The sequence below is a fragment of the Myotis nattereri genome (assembly GCF_964212035.1).
Source record: "Myotis nattereri genome assembly, chromosome: 1".
Classification (NCBI taxonomy): Eukaryota; Metazoa; Chordata; class Mammalia; order Chiroptera; family Vespertilionidae; genus Myotis; species Myotis nattereri.
The window spans coordinates 21,490,514-21,517,803 of record NC_138075.1 but is presented as its reverse complement, the minus strand read 5'-3'; the positions used below and the strand labels follow the sequence as shown (position 1 = coordinate 21,517,803).

Below are 27,290 nucleotides of genomic sequence, written 5' to 3'. Positions count from 1 at the left end.
CCCGCTCATATAGCCACAAATGGCCCACACCGAAGGCAGTCTGACCATTTTGTAGAAAGTCTATATTGGGAGCTGATTCTCCAGGTAGGTGCCAAAGTGAAACACGATTTCAGTACATCATGCCCCTGCTTACACTCTCCAATGTCTTCCCATCTCACCCAGACTAACAGGCTCCTCGTGGCGATGCCAAAGCCTGCACGGTCTCCCTCCTATCCAACCTCCTATCCCAACACCCTCTTCCTGGCTCACTCCACTCCCGCCCCACTGGCCTTCTTGCTGTTCCTTGAATCCACTAAGTGCCACCTTAGACCAGGACCACGCACATGCTGTTCCCACTGCCTGAACACTCTTCCCTCCCATCTCTGCATGGCTTAATCTTTTGCTTCACACAGGTCTCTGCTCAAGGCCACCTCCTTAAGCAGGTCCTCACTGACTACCCTACCTAAAACAGGATCATTCCTCATGACTTTATTCTTCACCCGACTCTATTTTCTACATTGCATTTTTGCATAGAATGTTACACTATAGACTTAGTAATTTACTGGCTTACTTATCATCTGCCCCACTAGGGAGTAAGCTCCTCATCCTCTGAGGCCGATAAAAGTGGCCTAGAAAGAGGAGATGCTTTAAAAATAGTATTGACTGAGAAAATAAATAAATGACAATAAATAACTGAAAAGGAAATTAAAGACACAAAGAAAAAGCCACCAATCCTCTACCAAGAAGCCCTATAATCTTGCAACATATCGATCAAAACAAGGATAGAATCACCCCTAAAATACCCACCTACAGTGGTCTGGACTTCCTAAATGTTAAGCTCTGTAAGGTCATGAATGCACTTTCAGAAGAACAAGGCTAGCAACAAGATCGGTTTCCATGGATCAGCTCTCATTTAGCCATGGGAGGATTATCCACAGAAAACATGTAAGTTCCCATTTTACTACCCCCTGCTGCCGAGCTACTTTGAGGCATCGCCCTTGCATTCAGCTAAAATTAGTTTAAGGAGTACAAACTAATCTTGATAGTAACCTAAGAGAAGCAGAATTAGAATTATAGGCCTACACACACACACACACACACACACACACACACACACACACACAGCTATCTTCTTATCCAATCCAAACTTAAATCTTAAATGTGGACAACTGGAGATCATCTATGCCAACTCTCCCTTCCAATAATGTAAAGGCTTGCTACATACAAGTATACATATAGTAAGTATTACCAGTGAATAAAATAATGTAAATGTAATACATTTACTCAATCCTAAAGTTACTTAACAACTGGGCCCATAGACAGACCTGTAAATGTGTTGATTTCCAGCTACATTCACAGTGTAGCAGACAATTTCCCAAGAAACGTGGTAGAAGACAACTTACCAAAGGTGAGGAGGGCAGCGCTGAGCAGTGCTGCGGGGAGGGACTTGGACAGCTCCAGTACAGTGAGGTAGGCAAAGGGGATCAGCAAGGAACCGAGGAACGCACACAACTACAGAAGGAAAAGAGAAGCAGTCAAATAACCAGATTAGCTAAGGCTCAGAGACCTACAAGCTCAGGTCTAAGATGGAAGACCCCAATGAGGACACGGTGACCTAAAACCAGCTGGCACATGTATGAACGAGAAAGGGGTGGTGTAACCGTGAGGCATCAAATCAAGCAGCATTTAGTTCCCACTGAGCACCAACTTGTGCACTGACACGAAATCAGCAAAGTTCAGCCAGGGAGGCGTGAGCAGGATGGCACACTGGTCTCAAGTGGGGGATGCCGGTTAGACTGCCTATCACTATTAGCTGTGACCCTGAGGAAGTCACATGTCTCTTTACTCAGCCTCCCCTTCTGTGTAATGTGAAGAATCAGAGTTCTTACCTCAAAGGGTTTATACTCTGAAGATTAAATGACCTAAAGTTTGTTAACACACAGGAAGTACTTGATAAACATTAGCTTCTATTACAAAATTAGGGACACAAGTTAAGACCTCTCTGAGGTGTTTTAATATTGTAGAGAATTCTGTTATTTCTCCCTTAGCCCTTTTCTTCAGTCATACCAGGAACCACTCTTTAATCTACAGGTGGTATTCTTATTTTAGCAAAAAGAATGCTTTGCGCTTCAGTAACTGGAGGGTGTTTTTGTTTTGTTTTCAACCACAAGCCTTCTCTGTACCTCTCCACCTCATCCATCAAGAGTAAACAGGCAAGCCCAAGGAAGTGGAAATTCTCACATTTGGGCTGTCGCCTTTTGTTAACAGAAAGCAATGTGCCCTAGTGTGAAAGGGAACACCGCTGTCATATTTGCCTTCTCAATTCCCATAACAAGTTCACAGTGAGTCAGGCCTATATCCAATTATGCATGCTATATGGTATTCAAAAGTCATTAAGAAGACACAGGATCACTTAGAATATGAACTTGAGGGTATGGGACACTTCTTGTTTAATATGGTATCATATGACCATGCAAATTATCCAACAATTTGTCCAAATAAGCACTTTGTATTTATCTAAAGTGTTTGAGCTCCTCAATGAAAGGGGTTTGTAAATGTAACTTGCTTTGAGAGCTCTACGTTGAAGGTCAGTTTCTTCAGGTCTCATTCAGCTACAGGTATGGAGTACCCAGAGTTGGGTGTTAAGGCCCTGCCATGCTCCATCAAGACTGCTGCTGGGACACAGGGAACAGAGGAAGCGGACACATGGCCTCCCTCCAAAGACTGGCACACCCCTTGTGTGTGCCTGAAACCTTCATGGGAAAGAAGTAGGAACCTGGTGACCGGAGTGTGGGGATGCTGAAGTCTTAAGAAAGGGCTCTCAGAGATAAGCAATACTCCAGCAAGTGTGGTCTGAGAGAGGAAGAGCATGTAGCTTGCCAAGGTGCTGAGGCCAATGCTGGGACTACAGGAGACTCCTGGCTGCCTGGCTGCCTGGGTCCCAGGCTGCTCTCCAACCTGCAGTCTATGCCTCACATGGGCATAATAGATGACAGGGTGGGCTTGCTCCTATCTGTGTAATCTCCATTATCTGTGGCCTCCCCTTCCCTTCTTACCCACACCAGTTCCGAGTCTCTATGCCTGAATTTCTACTACAGGGCATGGATCCAGTCATCCTCCCCCGACCCCAAAGTCCGTTGTGTACACCTGCCACCACCCCAGGATTTCCAACTGTAACATTTGTGAGTGTGGCTACAGGGCGCAGTGAGGGTCTTTCAAGTCATGAAGCCTTACTCCTCTCATTCCCATGTAGTTGTGATGCTCGTATCTGTCCCCAGGCTTCTGGAACATAAAGGTGCCATCATATCCACTCAGGTAGCCAGCAAGACCTATCAGCATCTGACAGAAAGAACAAACAGAAACAATGAGAAACGTTTGAGAGGAGATTCCTTCATGCCCTAAACTTCCCTCCAGCAGCACCCAGACTTTGGTCTCCCTTGACAACTGTCCATAGAAGGAGTTGACAATGTGACATTTTCTCCTGCAGCTGTTCAAAGCAAGAACCTTTTGTCTATAGAGCTCATTGCTTGAAACAAATCCTCTCTTGTGTTAAGGACAAGTTCTTGAGAACAGTGCAGACTGGACACTTAGAAAGAAAAAATCCCACAATTTGAAGGGCAGGGCCAGTGAGGGGCTCGCTCGTCAGTCTTCTTTTATTTGCTATGAAATAAAAGCTGATAGCTCATTGTGGGGGAGGGGAAGGAGAGGGGCTGATTCCTGGAGAGACCGGAAAATGAGGTTCCAACTCAGAATGAGGAGGCAGAAAAGTGGCCAAGTTTCTACACATCAGGAATAGAGAAGGGAAGTGTGGGGGGGTGGGGGGCGGGGGAATAGAAAAGAGTAAAGACAGCTGCATTTCCCCAGAGGGGAACAGAAAAGTCCCAGCGGAAAAAATGCCAAAAGGCCAGAGACTGGCTTCTCCTTTTTCCAGTATTCCAAAGAGTGGCAACCTTGGCACATCCCAAACCAGAACAAATCAACCATAAACTATGATGAGAATCCTTCAAAACATTCAGGAGGGTCAGCCTCTTTCTATCTTTCCTTGGCCATCAACAGTGTAAAATTCTTTTCACACAAGCAATCAGAAGCAGCGAAAACATAAAAACTGCCAGCAAACGCCAAGCATCTGTAACAGCCCCAGGCTGCCCAGCCCAACCAGTGTTCGGTTAGCCCAGTGGTCGGCAAACTCATTAGTCAACAGAGCCAAATATCAACAGGACAACGATTGAAATTTCTTTTGAGAGCCAAATTTTTTAAACTTAAACTATATAGATAGGTACATTGTTATTAACTTAATTAGGGTACTCCTAAGCTGGCCTTTGTTAAAAACGTCCTCAATCTGATGGAGGTACGTTCGCTGAGGTCGACCCCTCCCAACTCTCCCATCCACACTCGTCTTGTATACTTGTTTCGTCTATCTCCTTTCGTTCATCCTCTCTATATGTCCAAACCATCTCAACATTCCTTTCTAACCCTCGACACTACATCTTCTTTCACTTCACAACGTTCCCTAAAATTAACTTAATGAAGTTTACTTAAAGTTTTAAGTCAACTTCGCACTGTACGTGCACGCCCGCACATGGTATTTTGTGGAAGAGCCACATTCAAGGGGCCAAAGAGCCGCATGTGGCTCGAGAGCCATGGTTTGACGACCACTGGGTTAGGCTGTGTGGAGGGAAAACCTCTCCCAGCAGCACTGCTTGTGGGGGCCTGGATTTGGACCACTAAACCAGCTCACTCTTTTCTCTAAGTAGTTCCAAACAGAGTTGCTATCTATAGTTCCATGTCGAAGTATAGAACTCCAAGTTCAGCAGTGATTACAAAGCCTTGTTTAAAAATAAAAAAATAAAAAGAAGGAATCCCAGGGTCCAGAGGTTAATTTAATATAATTAATTTAATACAAAGTAATGTAAGGTATTAGAAAGACAGAGTCATCCAAATACCCAGATGAACTAAAACTGGCAGGTGACCATCACAGCAGATGCTCCTACCTATCTGGGGTCTCAGAGGACAAGCTGCCTGGTGCTGGTCTACATTCCCAGATTGCTTGGCTGGTCAGGCTGTTCCTTCTCAGTTCCCTCAAGATTAAAAGTAGCCCTGAGCTAATTTCCTAACTAAGAGACTCACTCAAATCAATAAGAAAAGGAACAACCTACTAGAAAAATGGGCAAGTTCATAGAAGAGAAAATACAAATCACTAATAAACATATGAAAAAGAGCCCTAACCGGTTTGGCTCAGTGGATAGAGCGTTGGCCTGTGGACTTAAGGGTCCCAGGTTCGATTCCGGTCAAGGGCATGTACCTTGGTTGCGGGCACATCCCCAATAGGGGGTGTGCAGGAGGCAGCTGATGGATGTTTCTCTCTCATCGATGTTTCTAACTCTCTATCCCTCTCCCTTCCTCTCTGTAAAAAAATCAATAAAATATATTTTAAAAAAAACAAAAACAACAACAACAACAACAAAAACATATGAAAAAGAAATGTCCAACCTAACTCAGAAAGATGCAAATGAAAACAGTGATGTACCACTTTTTACTTTCAAGTTGGAAGTTTTGACAGTATAATCACACCAGTGCTGACAATGGTGTGGGAAGCAAACACCCTCATACACTGTTGGTGGGACTATATATTATTGCAAAAATTTTCAGGAAAACCTAGCAATCTCTAACACAAATTTAAATGTCCCTTTAACTCTCTAGTTTGCCCCCTGAGAATCTTTCAGATACATTTGTACAACTATGAAAATATATAGGTACAAGGATGTTCATGCAATATCTTTTGCTATGACTAAAAGTTGGAAATAACATAAATGCCCATGAATTGAAGAGAGGTAAAATAATTTATAGCACATCTATATAATGGAATAATATAGTCATTAAAAAGAATGGAGTACATTTTTATGTGCTAATGTGGAAAGAATTGAAGAAACATCATGTTTAAAACACAAGTTGTTACCCTGACCGGTATGGCTCAGTTGGATGGGCACTGTCCTGTACAATGAAAGATTGCCAGTTTGATTCCTGGTCAGAGCACATGCCCAGGTTGCAGGCTTGATCCCTGTGGGGAGGGGGGGGGGGGGGTGTACAGGAGGCAGCCGATTTATGTTTTGTTCTCATATTAATGTTTTTCTCTCTCCCTCTCTCTAAAAAAAAAAAATCAAAAAACTATTTTTTTTTTAAATACAAGTTGCTGAACAATTTTAGTCTGATCCGGTTTGCATAATGTGCTGTTCATATGAACTAATATTTATGTTTATAAATACGTACACACTTATCCTATATAATAAAAGCCCAGTGACCGAAATGGTGGAATGACCAGAATGACCAGAGACCAGAACACCACTGCCCCTTGCCCCGGCTTGCCCCACACCCCAGGGAGCAGTTAGGGGCACTCAGGCAGGCAGGAAGGCAGGCAGGCAGAGTGTTTAGGGGAATCAGGCAGGCAGGCAAGTGGTTAGGGGTGATCAGGCAGGCAGGCGAGAAGTTAGGAGCCAGCGGTCCCAGATTGCGAGAGAAATGTCTGACTGCCAGTTTAGGCCCAATCTGCAGGGATCCTTGCAGGATCGGGCCTAAACCAGCAGTTGGACATCCCCTGAAAGGTCCTGGATTGTGAGAGGGTGCAGGCCCGGCTGAGGTACATGCCCGCCCCCCCACCCCCCCGCATGAATTTCGTGCACTGGGCCTCTAGTATTTGTATAAAAAGTTTCTGAGAGGATATATAAGAAATTTAACAAAGGTGACCATAGAGTAACCTCTGAAGAATCGAAATGTGAGGGAAGGTAGCTTTTGGCCTTCTATTTCCTTCTGTACCGATCACGTTTTTTACTATGTGCAGGCATTTTTATTTCTTTAATAGTACCTATTTGACTGGAGCCCAGGTGCCCAGGGCTGGGATCTGTGTGAAGTGTCAGGTATGGGCTTCAGTACTGGAAGAGAAAACACCCTACTCACTCCTTAAAGGGGCTTTGACTGGCTTAGCCTCGGAACCTATGGAAGCTACTCTGCTCTCTTTCACGGTTTTCTAATTTGCTCATCACTGTCTTTCAGCCAAGTAGAGCACAGGACCACTAGGAGGTAAGTGAGCGGAGCAGGTGGACTGCACTCCCTGGAGGCAGGCTTAGAACGAAGCCTCACGTGTCTCCCTCCACACAGGGCCAGAGTGAGGAAGGGAAGGCTCAGGAAAAACAAATCAGCCAGTGTTTTCCATCGTCACTGTGCCAATCACAAGGGGACTCCAAAAGCCACAGGCTGAAAGACTAAGCTGGATTTCCTACAAAGAGCCTCCTCTCCAGAGGTCCAGTTCCCAGGCTTTATTCTTTCTCTCCATTTATTTTTTATTTTCAATTGAGATAAAAGTCATGTACTGTAAAATTCACCATGTTAAAGCATACTGAGGTTTTAGTTTATTCACAAGACTGTGCATCCATTACCACTACCTAATTCCAGAACATTTCATCACCCCAAAAAGAAACTCCGCACCCATCTGCAGTCACTCCTCAATCCCCCTCCCCCCGACACCCTGGCAACTACTAATCTTCTTTCTGTCTCTATGGATTTGACAATTCTGGACATTTCATATGAATGGACTTATACAATATGTGGCCTTTTGTGTCTGGCTTCTTTCACTTAGCACACTGTTTATAAGTTCATCCACGTTGTAGCATGTATCAATACTTCATTTCATTTTTATAGCTGAATAATATTCCACTGTATAGATATAACACATTTTGCTTATCCATCCATCAGTTGATGGACTCTCTCTCCATTTCTGAGCCCAGAGGACCCCTAAAAATACCAAAGATTTTTGATGAAAGCAACTGGTCTGGAATGTCAGGGAATTCTTTCTACGAGGCCAAGAATTAAATCCAAAACCAAGACTTGGCTGTTGTTCACCACTGCTTACCTTTCCCAGAGGAGGGTGCACATCAAAGAAAAAGGTACGGTTGATATAGTAACTTCCCATTTTTCCAAAGTGAGTCTCATCCCAACTAAAGGAAAAACAAAGAGAAATGAGAATTTTTAAGTTATCATACAACCCAAATAGCCTTAATAGAGCATGATTAAAATTACAGTTAAAACCAAAGACTATGAGTTTCAAGCAATTAATGAGAAAATGTGAATTTAAAAAAAAGTTTTTGACATAGTGATTTGAGGAAGCAAGACATCAAGTTGGTCATTAAACTTCATTTAGATAAATTTTTAAAAGTTAGCAAATATTTACCAACCATTTATCATAAATTTAAGTTGAATCTATATTTATTCTGTATCTTGAGTTTCTATTTATTTTAAAGAAGCAGAATTTTCTTATAATATAGAAAGGTTTGTAGTAAGGGTTTTCTTCCAAGGCTGTTAAACTTCAAAATCTGAGACTATGTTTGCTACTAGAAATTACATTACTATAATCACAACCTACATTGTGGGCTACTGATCAGAGAGAGCCTAGAAACCATGGTGTTACAGAAGTCCGATTTTGTTTATCAACCTGTGGTAATTAACCTGCTGACTATGAACTTGCTGGTCTTATTACAATGAACTATTATGTAAAAGTTGAGGGTTTTCTTACTAAGTTAAGAGTCTAAAATATATTCTCACTGCACAAATAATTTTGCAAGGCTATAAGTGATTCTAACACATTATCTTTTAAACACATTGCAGTCTTGTTCTTCTATACAACGACATAAAACTTTTTTTTAAATATATTTTTATTGATTTCAGGGGGGAAGGGAGAGGGAGAGAGAAACATCAATGATGAGAGAGAATCCTTAATCGGCTGCCTCCTGCACACCCCATACTGGGGATTGAGCCAGCAACCCAGGCATGTGCCCTGATCAGTAATCAAATGTGACCTCCTGGTTCATAGGTCAACGCTCAAGTACTGAGCCACACTGGCCGGGTAAAACATTACCTTTTGAACACAATGCAAAGTCTTATTCTTCTATACAAGGGTACAGCCTTGGAAGAAAACCACATCAAACTTTTTACACCCCACATGAGGGCTTTGCAGTGGCAGCCCAATTACCCAGCAGAGCCTGGCCATTTCTGTTTGTCAGTCTCTCTCTGCAGCTCAGATATGGTTGCTTTCTGGTGACTATCCCATCTCCAGGCCAGCTTCCGTAACTATTCATTACTGACCTGCAACATAACAGGCAAAAGATGCTTTTCCCAAAAATGGTGATGTCCAAGGGAGAAATAACTTCCAAGCATTGTGACAAAACAAATCTGCAGCAAGAGAGATCCAGTCCAGCGCCAGCCCTCCCTAACAGCATGGCCTAGCGAAATCACTCACCTTCTCCAGATCCATTCGCATCTACACAATGAAGACAGTAACAGCATCTGCCATGATCTCTCACAGGGAGGTTTTAGGGCTCAATTCAGATGACACACATGAAAAAACTCTATGGACTAAAAAGTCTCACACATGCTGGACACGATTTAAACTGAACCAGCATTTGTGGTTAGCTATGAAGTCTGTTTGGAAACCTACTGACAAAAGGGTATGAGATTTTTCATTTCAAAAATGTCCCAGGTAAAACTAGTACAGTAAGTCCACACTTAACATTGTCAATAGGTTCTGTGACTTTAAGCAAAATGATGTATAACAAAAACAATTTTACCATAGGATAATTGATATAAACAAGAGTTAAATCCCTATGGCATCTCGATATTACAACAAAACTACGATAAACGAGACTATGTCAATCAATGTTAATAGAGGACCTGCTATTGCAGTATTCACATATCTTCTCGGCTTTTATTGCATGCTTTGTTGAAAGAAACAGTCCTCCTTGGATCTCTTGCTCCCACAGACCTTGCAGGGTGTCCCAAGGATGCAAGGCCCTGACCACTCTTTACTCGGGCCACTGCTCAGGGCTATGGTTAAGCAAGCAACCTTGAGGGAAGTTAGCGTCTCCCTCTGTAACAGAAGCAGTCTGTTTCCTGCGTGTTATAACACAGCGGAGTCCCCAAGCTCAGTCTTCCTCAGCTGATGCAGCCCAGTGAACATGCAGGCATTCATCCGCCCATGGCATCACATGGAATTGGGGATAAAGGGAACCAATGCTAATGTGCTGATGTTCATCCTGCTTGCTGTGCCACAAAAAATAAGTCCTTTGTCTCTGACCTACGACTTTGTCTTCTGCCAGCATCCACAGAACCGTGACAGGCTAACTTCTTAGCTTGCAAGCAGGGTAAAATAAAATCCCAGATCCTGACAGTATTTGGCGACAAGCATAGGATACTGAGAGATAGCTTTCTATAAGAGAAAGGACAAGGACCCCCCACAGGCCGGTTTAGAGGATATGAGAAGACTCCCCAGAATCTGGTAGTGAATGCTCTTGCCCAGTGATAGGCAGGGAAGGTAGTAAAAGTCCTCACTGTCCTACCTGTGCATGAGGCTGAGCAGAGAGAGAGGCAAGATTGAAACCAACCGCCTAAGCCTTGGTTACTGCTCACTCTCCTCTGGGTGGGAGGAGGAAGAGATGCGATCATGTCCATGGGCAGCAAACCTAGGAGCCCCTGCCCAAAGGCAATATGGATGTGGCTGCTGAATCAAGAAGTCTCTGAAGCTTACATCAATGGTGCCAGCAGTAAGGACCTTAATATTCACTGTAGAACTTTAGGTGAAATGAAAACTTTGGGTGAGCTGTGTACTCAAGCCAAACGTAAATGCTCCTTGCTTAGATGTTCAGAGCCATTTTCTCCCTCAGTGTCCCATGATCCCTCCCCCTCTACCATAACCTCAGCTGCTTTAAAAAGTAAGATGATTAAAGGTAGGCCAAGGTCTCACTGCCCCCAAAGGGGGCTGAAGGCCATACACACCCATCCTACCATGCTGGGCAACTCCAGGGAGGAGAGGCACTCAAGACTCTATTGGAATCAGGGGCCCACATCTCCACCCCCCTACTCAATCCCATGAGAGGAGGATTTGCTGGGTGCAGGGGTTACCAAAGGTGCTGAGGAATGCATGGAGAGCCACAGCAGTGTGTACAGGGACTGAAAGAAAAGGGCCCCTAAGCCCGGGGCTCACCAGGCACATGGCAGTACATTGGGGAGGAGGTGGTGCTAAGCCTATCAAGGGACTAAAGAAGGAAAAAACTTCCTCCACCCGTTGCATCCAGCACTCCCCATACTCACTACTGGGGAATGGTGTGATCTCTGTGTGGCTGTCACTATTGCTACTGATGCCCAATTCAATTGGAAGGTTTGAACCAAGTTCCCAGTGGGAAAGTGAAGATAATGTGACCTTGTGGGTAGTGCTCTTCACCATTATTGTGGCTTGCTGAATGTATAACTGGTATTGATCCCGTAAGTGTCAAGGAGGATTATCCCATTCAGGGACTGCCACATACTGAGCTGATACTATCCCCTCCTTGGTCCAGGAAAAAAAAAAAATATAAATCCCAAGAAGAGAAAGGGAAAGCACAGCTTTAAAGACGGAATGGGCAGCTGGAGCACCCAGGGGCAATTCTCCATGATAATAGCACCCCCTGCTGGACGCAGGCACCAAGTACATACTTTTTTAAAGGGGCAGCTATCAACCTACTACCATACTAATTAAGCTCTTGTCGAAATTGAGTGCCTGCCATGAAGGCCTTAGGACCCCTGCCACTTTGGGGTGGGCCAACTTGGAATCTATGCCTAATAAGGAAAGGGCTCAACAAGCCTCACTGGTCAAATGGAAATGGTATATTGAAGAGTATAGCTGACCCGGCCTTAGACATTTTGATTTCACATGAAGAGATGGTAGCTCTTCCTTTGGGAAAAACTACCTTTCCCTCCACCACCTAAAGCAAAGCCGCTGTCTCAGTGGAGCCCTTGATGCAGAGGCTCTTCTCAATGCTTGTGCCTGGTTCACTGATGGTTAGACTAAACTAAAAGCTGATGGAGTCCACCGGCGGCAGCAGTCATCCTGCCCCCGTGACAACTCCGGATGGCTGCCTGAAATAAGGGGTGATGGGCATAATGGGCTGAATTGGAAGATTTCACAACCTTTGTCTTGGGCAATACTCCTAAGGAACGGACAAGTTATATTTATTCTTGGGCACTTGCCATTGGCCTAGCCATCTGTTATGCCACTTGGAAGACTATGTATTGAGAGATTAAAACATCCCTCTTCGGAGCCAAGAACTGCAGGAAAAAATCATGCTGCCTACTGATAGGACAACCTGGATCACTCACATGGATGACCATGGTAAGGGCTGGTACATCTGATCAGACTGACTGGAATTAAGCTGCTGATCAAACTTGTGCCACAGACTGCTGCCATTGCACCAGGCCTGGAAACACATCTACTATCGTGGACTGGGTGCTAAGTAAAGGACTCTATGTTCCTTTAAACTAAACCAAGTCATGTTTCCAGCTTTCCAAAGCATCCACAGTCTGACAATGGTGCCTTTTTTTGTTTTTTGCAATGGCCACCCAATAATGGGCCAATATTCAAGATATCTGATAACATTCCACACTCCCTAGCACCCACAGGCACCTGATATTGTCAAGGACTGAACAGTCCTCTCAAAAAGATTTCTGACTCTACTCTCTCCTGGTTCACACACCTTAGTAAAACAGCTCTGTCACCTAACGGTTCGCACCAGGAACGGTTCGCCTCCTCTTGGCCTCCAATTGGGTAATGGCAAGGATAAAAGGGGTACAGGGTTGCAACCCTATTTTGAAAACTTGAGATTCTTCCCAAACCATTCGTGGGCGTGATTCCCTAAGAGCAACCCCAGATCAGCCTGGGGACAGCTATGGGATACAAACTTAATTCTAGCTCAGGCACCGGAAGCTGGAGAGACATGGTCCTAGAGTATAAAGATAATGACCACTTGGTTGAGTGCACTGCTTGTCAAGCCCCCTACAGTGACTCATCTGGTCTCTGCCAATTTTCTAGTAATGGTCTTGGCAAAAAAAGGTCTGGATATTATAAGGGATACCTGGAGAAAAGGTGAAGTTACAGGTACTAAAGTGATACACCCTAATATAATTATATGATGGCAGAGGAAGAAAAGAAACAATTTTGGAAGCTGGGAAGGTAACATCTTAGGCCTCAGGAAACGTAAAGAAAAGGGAAACAGTTAATGATCCTTTCTCCTCGAGGTCCAGAACCAATGCCTGGTAAACATCCATATGGTCCATCTACATCAGGTGGCAGCTGTAGCTGGCAATCTGACTTCCTACTGAGTTTGTCAGTGTGCTATGAAATCAGAAAAACTCACGTAGATGTGGCCTATCTTGAACTATTCTGACGTGCCTGATAGCATCAACTCCCAAACACAGACACCATATGTGTGCAAACACACAAACTGGAACAACCTTCTCTCAATCTAATACAAATTCATATGCTCCTCCTGACACTCTAGGGGCCCTAGGTTATGCCTTGTATAACAACTGAGGCTGCAACAACTCAGTGACACTCACTGCCCATGTGGCTTAACCAAACTACTGTAATGCAATCTAAATCAAATTTCATGATGATCCAAATAAAATTTACAAAAAGTCCTGAATTGGAGTGGTCTGTACCCTTTCAGGTGATATATTAGGAAGAGTGGGCCACAGAATGTCTTCCCATTGGGCATGAAAGTTGCTTTCTTTTTTTAATGGAGACCCACTGTAATTATTGACAATGACACCAAAGTTTAGAAGTCAGTCTAAATACCTGTACAGAGATCATAATGGATAACATACTGGTCTCAGACTTTTTAAAATATATATGTGTTTTTATTGATTTTTAGAGAGGAAGGAGAGGGATAGATAGAAACACCAATAAGAGAAGCATCATCGATCAGATGCCTCCTGAATGCCCCCACTGGGGACAAAGCCCACAACCCACACATGTGCCCTGACCGGGAATTGAACTGTGACCTCTTGGTTCCTAGGTCGACACTCAACCACTGAACCATTAGACTATATCCCAGCTATCTAAAATAAGACCTACTGGTCCTTTCCTCACCCCCTGATATGTACACTTAATTATTCTCAGGTGGTTGGATCTAGAACCCTGGGGAACATGGTTGAGATTAGCACAAGTTGGCCTCATCCTGCTGCTTAGAAATGAAAGCAGCCTTCATTAAATGAACAAATTGAACAGATTTGGTTCCTGCCTCTGTCAGCCAAGTTAATCAGAGTAGCCAATGGAGTTGCATATTCATGTGAGAATTTGCTAGAAACCAAGACAGTGTAGGATGGAGGGGTGAGACTATTGGGAGATACAATCCTCCATGAGTCTCTTGTACGTCCACACGTCTTGCTGGGTATGCCAAGAATGCAAGGCCCTGACTGCGCTTTACCTGGGCCATTTCTCAGAGCTGTGTTTACACCAAGCAACCTTGACTAAAGAGGTGATGTCACTCACCAGGACAAAAAGTAAGCTTGCTTACTGCTTGCTATAAAATAGTACATTCCCCAAGCTGTTGTTCCTCAAAGCTGCAAAGAAAACCACTTGTGTGCAATCATCCATCTGGGCCCAGAGCATGACCCAGTGGGACTTGCAGGGACAAGGGAAACGGACTCCAACATGCCACTATTCATCCTGCTTCCTGTGTGGTGGTAAAATGTCCTTTGTCTCTGACCCAGGAATCTCATGTCTTCTGCCAAAACTCATGAAACAAGCTAATTTATTAACTTACAAGCTAGCAGTTTGTTAGTGTGCTTGCTTTTTTAGGAGTTCCATTGCTAACATCCCCAACACTAACTTTCTCCTCGGTGATAATGAGAAAATATGGTATCACTTGTTGGTCAAACAAGTGAACCATCTTCAGATTGTATAAAACTTTTCCTCCTCCCAGCTGGCGACTTTTTAAGCTCATCTAATGAAATCTGACCATACCTCAGTCCTGCAACTGACTCTACAAACTAAAATCTTTCAGAAAATAACTATCTCCTCACAGGATGGGCCCCAGACCTGCTTCCTAGAACCCCTGTCACCAACCCGGGACACCCAAGTTGTCCCTGCTCCCAAGGATCAAGGTACCCAGTTAAGAATTCCCCCCTCCACTGACGCTTGGAAATTCTGCAGATCAGGAACTCAGACCTTAGGAAATTCAGTACTAAGGATTTCCGGTTCTCCTTGGAAAGTTCAAAGCACCTTTAAGAGCCACAATTTGAGAGCCAGGTGAGACCCTGCAGCATAACCTGGAAGGCATCCAGGCTGCTTCCTGAGATCCCAAGAATCCCACTGCCACCCACCGGAGCAAAGGTTCAGAGTGCTATTAGCCAGGGGCAAACACCGGAAACCTCAGTTTCCCTTCCAGCGCGACCCCGCCCCTCTCCCTGTGGATCCCGCCCCCTCCGTGCTCCACGACCAATCAGAGGACGCGTCCCTCCTTCCAGGTTACCATGGTGGCCCGCCGAGTCCCGCCCGTCACTCACCAGACGTGAGGTGGCTGGTCCAGACGATAGAAGCGGGTGGCGAAGGCCAGCAGAGTCACCAGGGCCAGCAGGACCCACCGGCAGGCCGCCTCGGAGGGCCGTGAGCCCGGAGCAGGCCGTTTGGGGCTCTGCGCTGCAGCCTCAGCGGCCTCCTCCGGGACCGCAGCCCTAGCCGCCTGGGGCCCACAGCGGCCCCTCCGAGGACGTAGCTCGGACCCTGCCAGGCCTTCGCATACCGCCGACGGCATCCTTCCCCTCCTCCGGATCGCCCTCGGCCCGTGGGCACGCTGGCCGTCCTGCCTAGAAGCCACAAAGGGGCAGCTCGGGGTGCCCTGGGAAATGTAGTTCCCTGCGCCGGCAGCGGGGCGCGGACCTCGGCCTCTGGGCTGGGCGGGGAGCGCGGTGAACTCGGCCGCTAGGAGGCGGCCAGTGGCGCAGAGCATGACGGACCAGAGGGCCATGCGGGCCGGGCCGGCAGAAAACGGGCTCCAGGAACTGCAATTCCCAGCAGCGCCGGGCCTGGGGCGTGGCGAGCTAGGAGGGACCATGAAGATCATTCTAGTCCAACCCCGCGCTTTCCCCAGACGGAAGCCTGGATTCCGAGGTGTCGGTGTCCCACGGGCCTCAGGCGCCGACGAGTCGGGGAGTCCTAGGCACGATTTCCTGAACGAGGGGTCGCCGGAAGTGCGAGATGCAAGTGGGGAAGGTCTGTGCCGCGCATCCGGGGAGAGGGGCGCTACTCCAACACTGAGGACCTGGGGGCGGGGTCAAGGGGCGTCGGCCCCGCCCACAGTTCCAGCCACGACTCCCAGCTTGCAGTGCGCTGCGCTGGTCCCTCTTCGCGCCTGCGCGCTGCCTGATGGGGGGGCTGTGGTCCCGGGGGGCTGGGGTCCGCGACGGCGCACCCTCGTGGGGCCCTGCCGTGCGGTCGGCAGCCCGTCCCACGCACGTCGCCTGATTCCCCGCCCCTCTACCAAGTCTCCCAACATCGTCCCTCGCCAGCTGGGTCGGCAGAGCCCTGCGTGTCGGCGCGAGAGAGCAGTTAACATACGGCTTCCAGGGTTGCTTGCATTTTGAGAGCACATCAGGGGCGAGGGGCGGCGGTGGCGCTCCCCAGTCCCCTGAGGAGCTGCCTGTGTCAATCTCTGGAGGAATGGGCCCGAGAATCTGCAGGTTTTCATACGCGCCCCCGTAGAACTGCTGTCGTAGCTCGAAGGAGGGTGGCAGGCACATCAGGTGGGATATCGCTTCCATACTGCAGAGCTCGCCCAGTCCCAAATGGGATTTTAGGGGTCTTTCTCTGAAGTCATGATGGTTTAAAAAATCGATGAAAACCATATCCTCGGGTGAGGATTTAAAAAATAAATAAAATCTGCTAGAGTGGTCAGAATCTATACTAGAATTGGAAACAGAATTCCTCCCAGAGTGGTGGTGGGAGGGATACTTGGGCTTAAAATTCAGCTCTGCAAGTGTGAAAAGGAACACGGGATGGTCTGTGTAATTGTTGGTAAAAGAAAGAGTGGAGTTTACAGTGACTCTGGTCACCCTTAGTACAGGTCAAAGGTGTAGCATTTAGGAGTCAGGAGGGCATTTCTTAAAGGGTTCTTGAGCTGACGCCCGCCACTCTCTAGGGGTCCTTCCCTCGCCAGCAGTCCCTATCCTGGCCCCAGGGGCCTCTCTAGTCTGGCTCAGTAAGGAAAATGATGCACCTCCGAATAAGGTACACCCAGCTGTAGCCACCCAACTCTGGCCCTTCTGAGGACACCCGCTGCCCATCACCTGCCCTCTGTGCCAAGACAAAAGGTGCCTTCAGTACAGGTTGGAACTTCCTGGCTCAGGAACCAACGTGGGCAGGCCTGGGTTATGACAGGTGCCCTTGCCCACCTAGAGGACAGAACTGGTAGTTCAGGGATGATGCCAGCGGGTTCAGATCGAAGCTTGGTGTGCTGGGGGATGCAAAAGGGAGAGGGAACTTGGGTGAAATGTCGGTAGTCAGAGGAATAGTAGAAAAATTCTATTTTCTCCCTCATCCATGTGGATACATGTGTCTGCCGGGACATTCGTGAGTGCTAATTACTGTCCTGGGTCCTGCTCTGAAATGCAGGTTACCCAAGAAGCACCAGAGGGATTATCTTTGAGTCTCTTAAACTTTAGAGGAGAGGTCACATACTCAGCTGCAGAGGCCCGAGGGCAACAAGAAAGAAGTGGGGCCATGGCAGACGGGAGAAGGCGTGCCCTGACTTAAGGGGGCCACTAACTAGCTCCAATAAATTGTTGCTCAGGAAGCCAAGTCCACTGCCTCCAGATTTTATAACGAAAAAACAGACAACAGGATTTGTATATGAAACATCCTGATTTTTTAATGTTGGCAACTACAGTCATCCCTCGATATCCACGGGGTATTGGTTCCAGAAGTCCCGTCCCCCACAGATACCAAAATCTGAGGATGCCCACGTCCCCTATATAGAATAGCATGGTATGTTTTAAATCACTTCTAGATTATGTATAATCCCTAGCATAGCGTAACTGCTATGTAAGTACTTGCCCTACTGTATTGTTTAGGGAATAATGACAAGAGAAAAGGTCTGTAGCTATTCAGTATAGACCCAACCAAGGCAACCATCATAGGCTTGACTACATAGTACACGCCAATAACAATGTAATGTTTTCTTCTGAATATTTTCCAACTGTACTTGGTTGAATCCACACCTTCAGATAAGGGGGGAGATAAGTGTAATCAAAACATTTTTAAAAACTGTGAAGACCAAACAGAACCTTGGGCTGCCAGTTTGCGACCTCCGCTTTGGGGTGAATGGGCATAGACCCCAGCTATTTTTATGAGACCAGCTGATAGCCTGGAGGGCTGGTGGGTCGGGGGTTTGGAAGCAATGGACACAAAAGTAACAAGAATTAGAATTCCTAGGGAGCAAAAGGGGGGGAAATGGGAGACATCTGTAATACTGTCAGAAATAAAAGATAAAAAATAATTAGAATTCCTGGTCTTTCTGCTACTGCTGGAAGGAATCTAAGCCATCATTTTAGGGCAGCTCTTAATTTTACAGAATAGAGAAGGCAGGGGTTTACTAATTTTTGTCCAGGGTCATACAGAGCTGGTTCCTGCATGGGGATCAGACCCCCATATGCCAGCTCCCAGCCTACTGCACCCCCTGAACTACTTACCTCAAAGCCAGGCTACCCTGTCTGCCCAGGACACCAAGCCTAGCTCCACCAGGAGCGTAAGACACCTCCCAAAGTTTGGGAAAAGGTGCCCCTTCAGACCTGAGTCAAAGTCCCCCTGCCGCCTGCTGAGCGCAGCTTCCCCATTGGCTCATGGGATCTGCCCCTTCTGGATCCCTCCCCCTGCCCTGCTGCTCTGTGACAGGGGACATTCCTCAGGAGGCCAAGGGTCACCACGGCACCATGACTGAGTCTGGCAAGGTAAGGAGAGCCCGTGCAAGCTGGCTGTCCTTTTGGGGGTTCTGGTCAGACCTCAGGAATGCACGACAGCACAGTTTGGAGCCGAGGGACTACACAGGACTCCTGAGGCCTCTGACCCAGATGCTCTGCCTCTGGCCTGAGGGAGGAGGCCTGGCGGGGTCGGGAGGCACAGTGCTGGCGTGGACCCCTGGCCGGGGCTGGGGCCTCCTCTCCAGTGGGCTCCTGGGCTGGGACCCACCGCATGGGTTAATGCACCCCTTGTCCTCTCGTTCCTCAGCCCATCCTCTATTCCTACTTCCGAAGCTCGTGCTCCTGGAGAGTTCGAATCGGTAAGAGCTGCGCCTCCACCGCAAGCCTCGTTGGGGCGGGATGGGGTGGAGGAAGCCCCAGGTGAAGATGATGACCTGGGCCCTCGCCGGTTTGGCTCAGTGGATACAGCATCGGCTCATGGACTGAAGGGTCCTGGGTTCGATTCCAGTCAAGGGCACATTGGTTGAAGGTTCCCAGGCCCTGGTTGGGATGCATGTAGGAGGCAACCAATGGATGTGTCTCTCTCATATCTATTTTTCTCTGTCTCTCCCTCTCCCTTCCACTCTCTCTAATAATCAATGGAAATATATCCTTGGGTGAGAATTAACAGACAAAAAAAAAAAAAAAAAGATGGCCTGGGACAGAGGGGTACTCTACCGGACAGGTCTTCTCCTCCTCCCCTCCAGCAACCAGCATCCCAGTCCTGGAGCCCTCAGCACTGAATGGCACCTCCACCTAGGAAGTCCAACCAGAGGAGGGAGGGGGGCGGGGTACAAGGCCTGGAGGGTTTTTTTTCTCTTGGGCCGTGCCTCTCCCACCCTGCCCTCCAAAGCTCCTTAGCAACCATGCTTAAAGCAGGCTCACACATCTAGAGGACCTTGGTAACTGGCAGGAAACAGCTGGCCTTCCTCAGGTCTTATCTTATTTGATCTGGCCAATTAAACAGAACTGGCCATTGTCCACCCCAGCTTAATCCTTCCCTCCCGCAGTTTAACACAGCCCTTGGCAAAGGTCAGAGTCCTAGCAGCTCCTGCTGAGGGAGAATGTGCCGAGTGCTTTTGTGTGCATAATTCCATTTAAACCTGACAACCCTAGGAGGGAGGTACTATTATTGTCCCCATGGTACAGATGAGGAACCTGAGGCTCAGGAAGTTACTTGCCCAGAGCTTCACAAGCAGCAAATGAATGTGATGAAATCTGAAGCTGGCCCTGACTGGGAAGCCACCCTCCATGACCCCGCCCCCATCCCACAGGCATTTGGTATTTGCTGGAGTCAGTAGGCAAGGGCACTGGAAGGCCAGAGGGCACATTTCTCCAAGAAGATGCCTTCCCTGGGCCCAGAGCTTCTGCCCTGGCTGAAGGGCCTGCAGACATGGTCTCTCCCATTCGGTCTCAACCACGTTCACGCTCCAGAATGGAGCTGACCAGTGCTGAGGAGGAGCCCCTTGTCTCCCAGGCTCCTAGTTCCTCTGCCCTTGCCTGAGACCGGCCATCACCATATTTAATGCACTAGTGTGCATGGACACACCTACACACTAGCACCGACAGGGTTCCTACCCTGGCCTCGCCAGGGGGAATCATCAGAGGGGATGAAGAGGAAACCTGGTCACTGGGGGTCACAGCAGATGCTCTGCTTGCAATCCGCAGTAAACAGAGCAGAGAAAATGGATTGCAAAATGCTTCTTCTCTAAACACTGTCCTCTGCCTGTGTGTGTGCTCTGTGGTCACATGAGCCCCTTCCCTTGGCCCTGAGAGGTCTTCATGAGGGAATAACTGCGTGTCTCCAACACAAAGCCCTACTCGCGCTGTCAGAGGCCCTGGAGGGGGAAGAGGCGAGGAGGACACTTCCCTGCTGTCCTCTAGCGCCCACTGTGCCAGGGCAAGAGGCAGAGTGTCATGGACCTGGGTTGGGGCAGTGGGTGGTGCTCAAGAAAGCCGGACTGCCTAGCAATATGGAGAAAGGAGCCTCCCCCTGCAGCCTCATGTCGCCCTGGGAGCCAGAGGCTGTCCCCTGACTCTACTGTCGGCTGTCTCTCCTAGCTCTGGCCTTGAAGAGCATCGACTATGAAACAGTGCCCGTCAACCTCATAAAGGATGGGGGCCAGCAGGTAAGGAGGCTGCCCCTGGCCACAATGTGGGAGTTGGAGGCCTTGGAGAACCCAGCAGGGGGTGCAGAGGCCCCCTGGCAGAGGAGGCTGCTGGCTCTCTCTCATGGGAATGGCTGGCAAGCTGTGCAACAAGAGGAGCCATGGGAAGGACCCAGGCTTTAGGGCTCCATACCACAGCCCGGCCTCTCAGTGCCTGACCCCAGGAGGGTGGGTAGCAAGTGTGCCCTTGTCCCATGCTGGGCCCTCCGCATGTACCTAGGTGGCCAGTGTGTGAGGGGCTCATGTACAGGCCATTGGGATGAAGCCTGGAGCTCGGCAGCCACTGGAGGCTGGGATACTGCACAGATCAGCTAGGCATCACCTCCAGCCTTCGAGCCAGGGCCTTCCCCAGGGGAGGGAGGTGCGGGGGTGGGCAGCAGGCCTGGGGCCTTTCTGCTTTAGCCAACTCAGGCCAGGCCACCCAGCCCACCAGGACCCTCTCTCCACAGTTCTCCAAAGAATTCCAGGCACTTAACCCCATGAAGCAGGTGCCAGCCCTGAAGATCGATGGCATCACCATTGGCCAGTCGGTGAGTCCAGGGCTTGGGAGGCCCCTCCAGGGAGTGGTACCCCGAAAGAGAGGGCCTCACAGCTCATCCTTGCCTGTGTGTGGCCACAGCACCCAGCTCTTAGTAGGAACGCCACAGCCATAAATCTTTGTTAAAGGGAGGAAGGTTGGCTGGTTGCTTTGGGACGAGAAGGGAGACTCAAGCATAGGGAGAACAATTCTGCAGGATGAGGGTCCAAAAAGAGCTCATTCCCCCCAGGGAGCCTCTTGGCTTTACAGGCTTCAAGCTGAGTAGGGTGAGGAGGAGGGAGAGGAGGAGGGAGAGGGGAGAGGGGGAGGGGGAAGAGGAGGGAGAGGAGAAGGGAGAGGGGAGAGGGGGAGGGGGAAGAGGAGGGAGAGGAGGAGGGAGAGGGGAGAGGGGGAGGAGGGAGAGGGGGAGGAGGAGGAGAGGGGAGGGGAGAGGGGGAGGGGGAGGAGTTTGCAGGCCCTGCCCCTCTGGTCCAGGGGCCCTGGGCCCTCTCCTGTCCCCTCACTGCTCCCTCTGGACAGCTCGCCATCATCGAGTACCTGGAGGAAACTCGGCCCACTCCGCGGCTCCTGCCTCAGGACCCAAAGAAGAGGGTCCTTGTGCGCATGATTTCCGACCTCATCGCTGGCGGCATCCAGCCCCTGCAGGTGCGGCACTGGTGTCTCCGCACTCCCTCGCTGCCTGGCCGGCCCACTAGGGGCCCAGCTTGGGCGTGAGGTGGCCGGACAGGGAGGGATTCTCGAGAACTTAGACTAGATCACACGGTGGGGCAGGGGCATGGGAGGGATCCCAGAAACCCCCCACTCTGCTGGGTCCCCACCCGCACTGTAAGAAGCCCTGGGCATCCAGAGGTGTGGAAGGGGAGGGGCCGTTGGGGGGGGGGGAGGGGAAGAGAGTCTGAGCAGCAGAGCCCAGGCTGCCTGCCTTTAACCAGAGCAGCCTCCCTTTCGTCTGTTTGGTAAAATAGATTGGGATTCCCATAAGATTTTTATTTTGTGAAGTCATCACTGATTTTTTAAAAAGGTAATACAACAATTCATCTGTGCTAACCCCTGACTTTGCAAATAGGCAATAGCCCCAGAAAGGCGGAGTGACTTTGCAGTCAGTTAAGTGTGACAGAGCAAGGACTGGAGCCCAGGACCATGGCTGTGCACCTGTGCCCCCACCCCCATGTCCCTTTGTTTTTTGTAACAAAGGAGGTTGTAGCAGACAGTCATCCTCATTTTATAGATGCGGAAACTGAAGCCCAGAAGTGGAATGGCTCCAGGGGTGTGAGGACGGAACCAGAGTCCACATCTCCTGACAGCCAGTCCTATGTGCCTTCCCCACCCCACCTCCATATCTTACTTCCACTCCTCACAAGGGACCATGTATGGGAGAAGGGATGCAAGGGAGATATGCTGGGGTTATAGCCACACCCATCACAGCCATGGCTGTGTCCTAGGTCCCCACCCTTGCACATCTCTGCCAGAGTCACAGGCTTCCAGACCACAGGGACCACTGGGGCAGCCTGAGAAGGTGGTTACTGAGATCACTGCCCCCACCCCAACCCCTTTAACCTTGGGGCCCTGATAGCAGAATAGGGCTCAGAGAGTCTTGGGGCAAAGAAGAACAGGTACAGCCAGGGACACTTGGGAACTAAGCTTTCCTGGGGGGCTTGGCTGAGCAGGCCAGCCTGGCTCCCAAAACCAATCACAGACTTTCCTTGGGCTGCACAGAACCTGTCTATCCTGAAGCAAGTAGGACAGGAGAACCAGCTGGCCTGGGCCCAGAAGCACATCAGTTCTGGCTTTAACGGTGAGTCCTTACTCCTCTCAGAGAAACGGCCCTCATGCCCACGGTCCTGAGCATCTGAAACAGCTTTCCAGGCTCCTTGGTCTTGACAATGGCATAGATGAGGGTGGGGGGCAGGGCTGAGGAGGCAGTGGGCTGGGCAGCATCCAAACCTGGCCTCCACCTCTGGGAAGCTCAGAACTTGAGGCCCTTTGGAGCTAGATGGCCCAACCTCTGCTTCAGGAAACCAAGGCCAGCAGAGTGCCAGCCCATGAGTGTAAGAGCTGCTGCCTGGGCCAGTGGCAGGCCTTTCACCCCGGGGAACAGTAGCTGGGAAACATCTCATCCCCATGTCCCTACCAACTCACTCTAGACATGGCTGCCAAATTCCCTCCAGCACATGTGCCCCAGCCGGTCACTCAGATCCCACCCATTTCAGAACTTTGGAGGCCAAGGCCCAGAAAGGCCAGTCTCCCCTTTCTGTGCCAGAGTAAGCTTATTTGTGTCCCCCCGCCCCCCACAGCCTTGGAGCAGATCCTGCAGAGCACAGCGGGGAAATACTGCGTGGGAGACGAGGTGAGCACCCCCAGGCCTGCCCACAGCGGCCTCCTGCCTCATGTCGACCCTCTCCCACTTAGACTAAGCCATCCCTCCACCCCAGGGCAGGCTCAGCAAGGGGTGGGGGGTGATGGAGAGGAGTAGAGGGCGAGGTGGTCCTCCCTGTGCCAAGCAGAAGGGAGCTCTGCTCATTCCTAGCCAGCTGCCTCAGCAGGAAGGGAGTCTCATTCCTGCAGGTCTTCACGCTGAAGATCTCATGTCTGAGATAAGGAGGTGGCCTAGGCAGCAAATGAGGGATTAAACTACTAGTAGATGATGTCTCCCTTCCCTCCCAATCCTGAGACTCTAGGGCTCAGTGCCATTGACTCCTACTGCTAAGGCCCTGGCCTGTGATAATTCTCGTTCTAGCAGCCCCTCTTCCCCCCGAGGCATCGCCTCCATTCTGGAAGCCCTCACTAAGGGCCAACGATGGCCCTTAACAAGCACAGCACATCCACTAAGGCGATCAGAACTTCTCTGGCCACCCACAGAATTGGTTGTCAGGGCAACTGGAGCAAGGCCCTCAGCTCTGGAGACAGACCACAAACAGGCCCAGGGAAGACAAGGAGGGGGAGGGGGCAGTGGGGATGGATGGAAGAGCCAGAAGCAAATGGGAACCTCAGGGCTGACACCCCAGCACTGTCACCAATAGACACACCCTCCCAGCCTGTGAGTCTGGGGTGCACACCCTGATGCAGACCCACCCCACTCTCTTTCAGGTGTCCATGGCTGACCTCTGCTTAGTGCCTCAGGTGGCAAATGCTGAAAGGTAGGCGAGGACTCTGCCACCCTCCCTCTTCCTCCTGGCTCTTCCCCTCCAAGTGCCCAGCCTCCTCCCATAGTCAGCCCCTCCACCCCCACTTCAGCTACTGAGGTAGCATCTCACGCAGGGACCCTCCTGGCTGGCCCCTGTGCCAGGCCACACGAGCCACTGTGGCCTGGGAGAGACAGGCAGAGGTCTTCGGTGGAGCATCCTCTCTCAGGCCCAGCTGCAGTCCAGGTGATCCTGCATAGCCAGCCCCTCCTTCTAAGAGGCGGCGGCTCACCTGGTGGATACCCCTAGAGGAAACCCCCAGAGCCTGCTATCCCAGACATGCTGTGTCTGTGTGAGCTCCACCTCTGTTTCCTGCATCAACCCTCAGGAAAGCATGAATGGGAATCTCTTTGTGGAAGGCACTGAGTTAGGGACCCTTAGGAATTCGGAAATGTATGATCCATTCCCTACCCCCTGGAAGCTTATGACTCAGGTGGAGAGACAGTCTCCATTTATAAATGCCTAGCACTGTGTCTTACACATAGTAGGTTCCAAATAAATAGCCATTGTTGGTAGGCAACAGAGACATCAGACAGTACTGCATAAGAGCTAGCCCTCCCCAGAGAGCTGTCTGTGAATAAGCCTTCCACCTGCAGGGTCACCTTCCCAGCCCTTCCCTGGCCAGCCCCGGGGGCCTCCTCCAGCCCTGCCTCTGTGCTGCCCTCATCGCCCACAGGGCAGTCTCCCCTACCCCTGCTGACCTTGCCTGAGGTGGGTGTTTCTCTGCCACAGGTACAAGGTGGATCTCACTCCCTACCCTACCATCAGCCGTATCAACAAGGCACTGCTGGCCCTGGAGGCCTTCCAAGTGTCTCACCCCTGCCGGCAGCCAGACACGCCCCCGGAGCTGAGGGCCTAGCTCTCAAACCATGCCCACTGGTGCAGGAGCAGAAGCTGGGTGGGCTGAACAGGCCTGAAAATGAGCAAGCCCTAACTGGAGAAGCAGAAGACTTGCACTCCTAGCCCTTGAAATTAAACTGTAGCTGTGGATCTGCCTTAACACTAAACCTCATTCTGCCTTCATCCCCTCATCTGTCAAATGCAGTCAGGATAGGCTGGGAGGACTCTGGGAGGGAGGAAGGGAGGAAGGGAGGGAGGGAGGCAGGAACATTACCTGCTCCCTAAGTCACGGTGCAGTCATTAAGGTGAAGTGAGAATGCAGACTGAACTGCCTGGCAAGTTTACCGGAGAGCCATAGGAAGTCTGTGTGCCACCTCCCAAACCCTCTACTGTACCTGACTCCAAAGAATGCCCACCCTGCAATTTGATCATTTAACTGAAGCCCAGGGCTCCTGGTTGTTCATTAAGACTGAGATGTTCAGGTTTTGGTTAAGGCAGTTCCCGAAGATGAACATTCTTTCTAGCTGGAATTCCCGTGCCTGGACCAGGAGAGGAAGTCAGCAGCCCCTTGCCCACCCTGTGGCCCCTGGGACCTAAGCCCAAAAGATTGCCTGAGAGAGTCAGACAAGATCCCGAGGAGAAGAGAGATAATAAGCAGGAAAGCCCGGCCAGTATGGCTCAGTGGTTGATTGTCGACCTATGAACCAGGAGGCTACGGTTTGGTTCCCGGTCAGGGCACATGCCCAGGTTGCAGGCTTGATCCCTAGTCGGGGGCAGGCAGGAGGCAGCCGATCAATGATTCTCTCTCACCATTGATGTTCCTCTCTTTCCCTCTCCCTTCCTCTCTGAAATCAATAAAAATATATTTTACAAAAAGAAGCAGCAGGAAAGAAGGCACTTGTGACCAGCTGAGTAACCCTTAAGGGTTCCACTCCAGCACTGACAGGGAAGTGCCCTCCAGCCCAGTCCCTCACCTTTAGAGGGAGCATTCTCTGGACCAATCCCGGATCAGGCACTGAGGGTAAATCCAGTCATGAATGGATGGTCTGAGAACTGGAGGCAGCCTCCTCCATGGGCAGTGTGAACAGTTACCGACCAGACTAGCTCAGGAGACCAGGCAGGTAACAGTGTGCCTTCGGTTCCCATGCCGAGCAATGTTCAACCACAACCAGGATCACCACCTGGCAGAGATGTTGTATAGAAATTGGGGTCCCATACCTGCGACTGCATCTCCCCTGCATGGCTGAGGTTTAAATAGGGAACTAAGATATATGTGTCTGGTTCAAATGGAAGCCACCTTTCTCAGCCATGAGTCCCTTTTCTTCAGCCTTAACCCCAGGGATCTATTCTTCTCTCTCATCCTGGGCTCCCTTGGGGCTCCTCCTTCTCTCTTGGACAACCTGGGTTCCAGACTTCAGAATGACCCAAGTGGGCCACTCTAGTTCCCGAGATGAGTTTGTCCTGGTAGGGGCAGCTCTCCCCCAGTTCGTAGCAATACAAGCTGGTCTCAAGGCCAGCACTGGGACCACCCTTGCTGCCTTTTTCACCTAGAACCAAGGAGAGAACCAACCCAGGACCAGCTCAGTTCTCAGGGGCCTGCAACAACTTTTCTGATGTCTCCTGTGGGTTTCAGGGACGAGGGCTGTGAGAAGTGAGGGCATCTGGGGAGATGGAATTGGGAGGGCTGCAAACAGAAGGCAGGCCCAGGGCAGCCGCCAGCTCAGGATCAACTAAAGGATGGAAAAGCAGTGTGTGTTGGGGGAAGAAGGGGAC

The 27,290-nt window shown here is 49.7% G+C and overlaps 2 protein-coding genes across 3 annotated transcripts in view; one reads left to right on the top strand and one right to left on the bottom strand.

Moving 5' to 3' along the window:
- The window catches only part of POMT2 (protein O-mannosyltransferase 2), a gene marked incomplete at its 5' end in the record, with an annotated part of 41,665 nt that extends 25,880 nt beyond the window's left edge, over positions 1-15,785 (bottom strand). The window contains 7 exon segments of the mRNA XM_081105046.1: positions 1,383-1,491; positions 3,214-3,318; positions 7,883-7,967; positions 15,343-15,616; positions 15,619-15,645; positions 15,648-15,710; positions 15,713-15,785. Of these exon segments, the coding sequence (XP_080961172.1) occupies positions 1,383-1,491; positions 3,214-3,318; positions 7,883-7,967; positions 15,343-15,616; positions 15,619-15,645; positions 15,648-15,710; positions 15,713-15,785 (736 nt within the window).
- GSTZ1 (glutathione S-transferase zeta 1) lies at positions 15,344-26,821 on the top strand. 2 transcript variants are annotated; one of them, XM_081105059.1, is made up of 9 exons: positions 15,344-16,048; positions 19,058-19,109; positions 20,851-20,918; positions 21,407-21,487; positions 22,015-22,140; positions 23,212-23,290; positions 23,790-23,842; positions 24,583-24,632; positions 25,410-26,821. In XM_081105059.1, exons 1-9 carry the CDS (start codon positions 16,034-16,036, stop codon positions 25,534-25,536), a joined length of 651 nt encoding a protein of 216 aa, XP_080961185.1. In that variant the 5' UTR covers positions 15,344-16,033; the 3' UTR covers positions 25,537-26,821. The 2 variants fall into 2 exon arrangements, with proteins under 2 accessions (XP_080961185.1, XP_080961186.1); XM_081105060.1 differs by lacking the exon at positions 15,344-16,048 and adding an exon at positions 18,748-18,780.
- Positions 26,822-27,290: the final 469 nt, after the last annotated feature.

Coding starts and splice junctions, on each gene's coding strand:
- GSTZ1 (XM_081105060.1), top strand. Junction 21,488..22,014: donor GCATCACCATTGGCCAGTCG/GTGAGTCCAGGG, acceptor CCCTCTGGACAG/CTCGCCATCATCGAGTACCT. Junction 22,141..23,211: donor GCGGCATCCAGCCCCTGCAG/GTGCGGCACTGG, acceptor TGGGCTGCACAG/AACCTGTCTATCCTGAAGCA.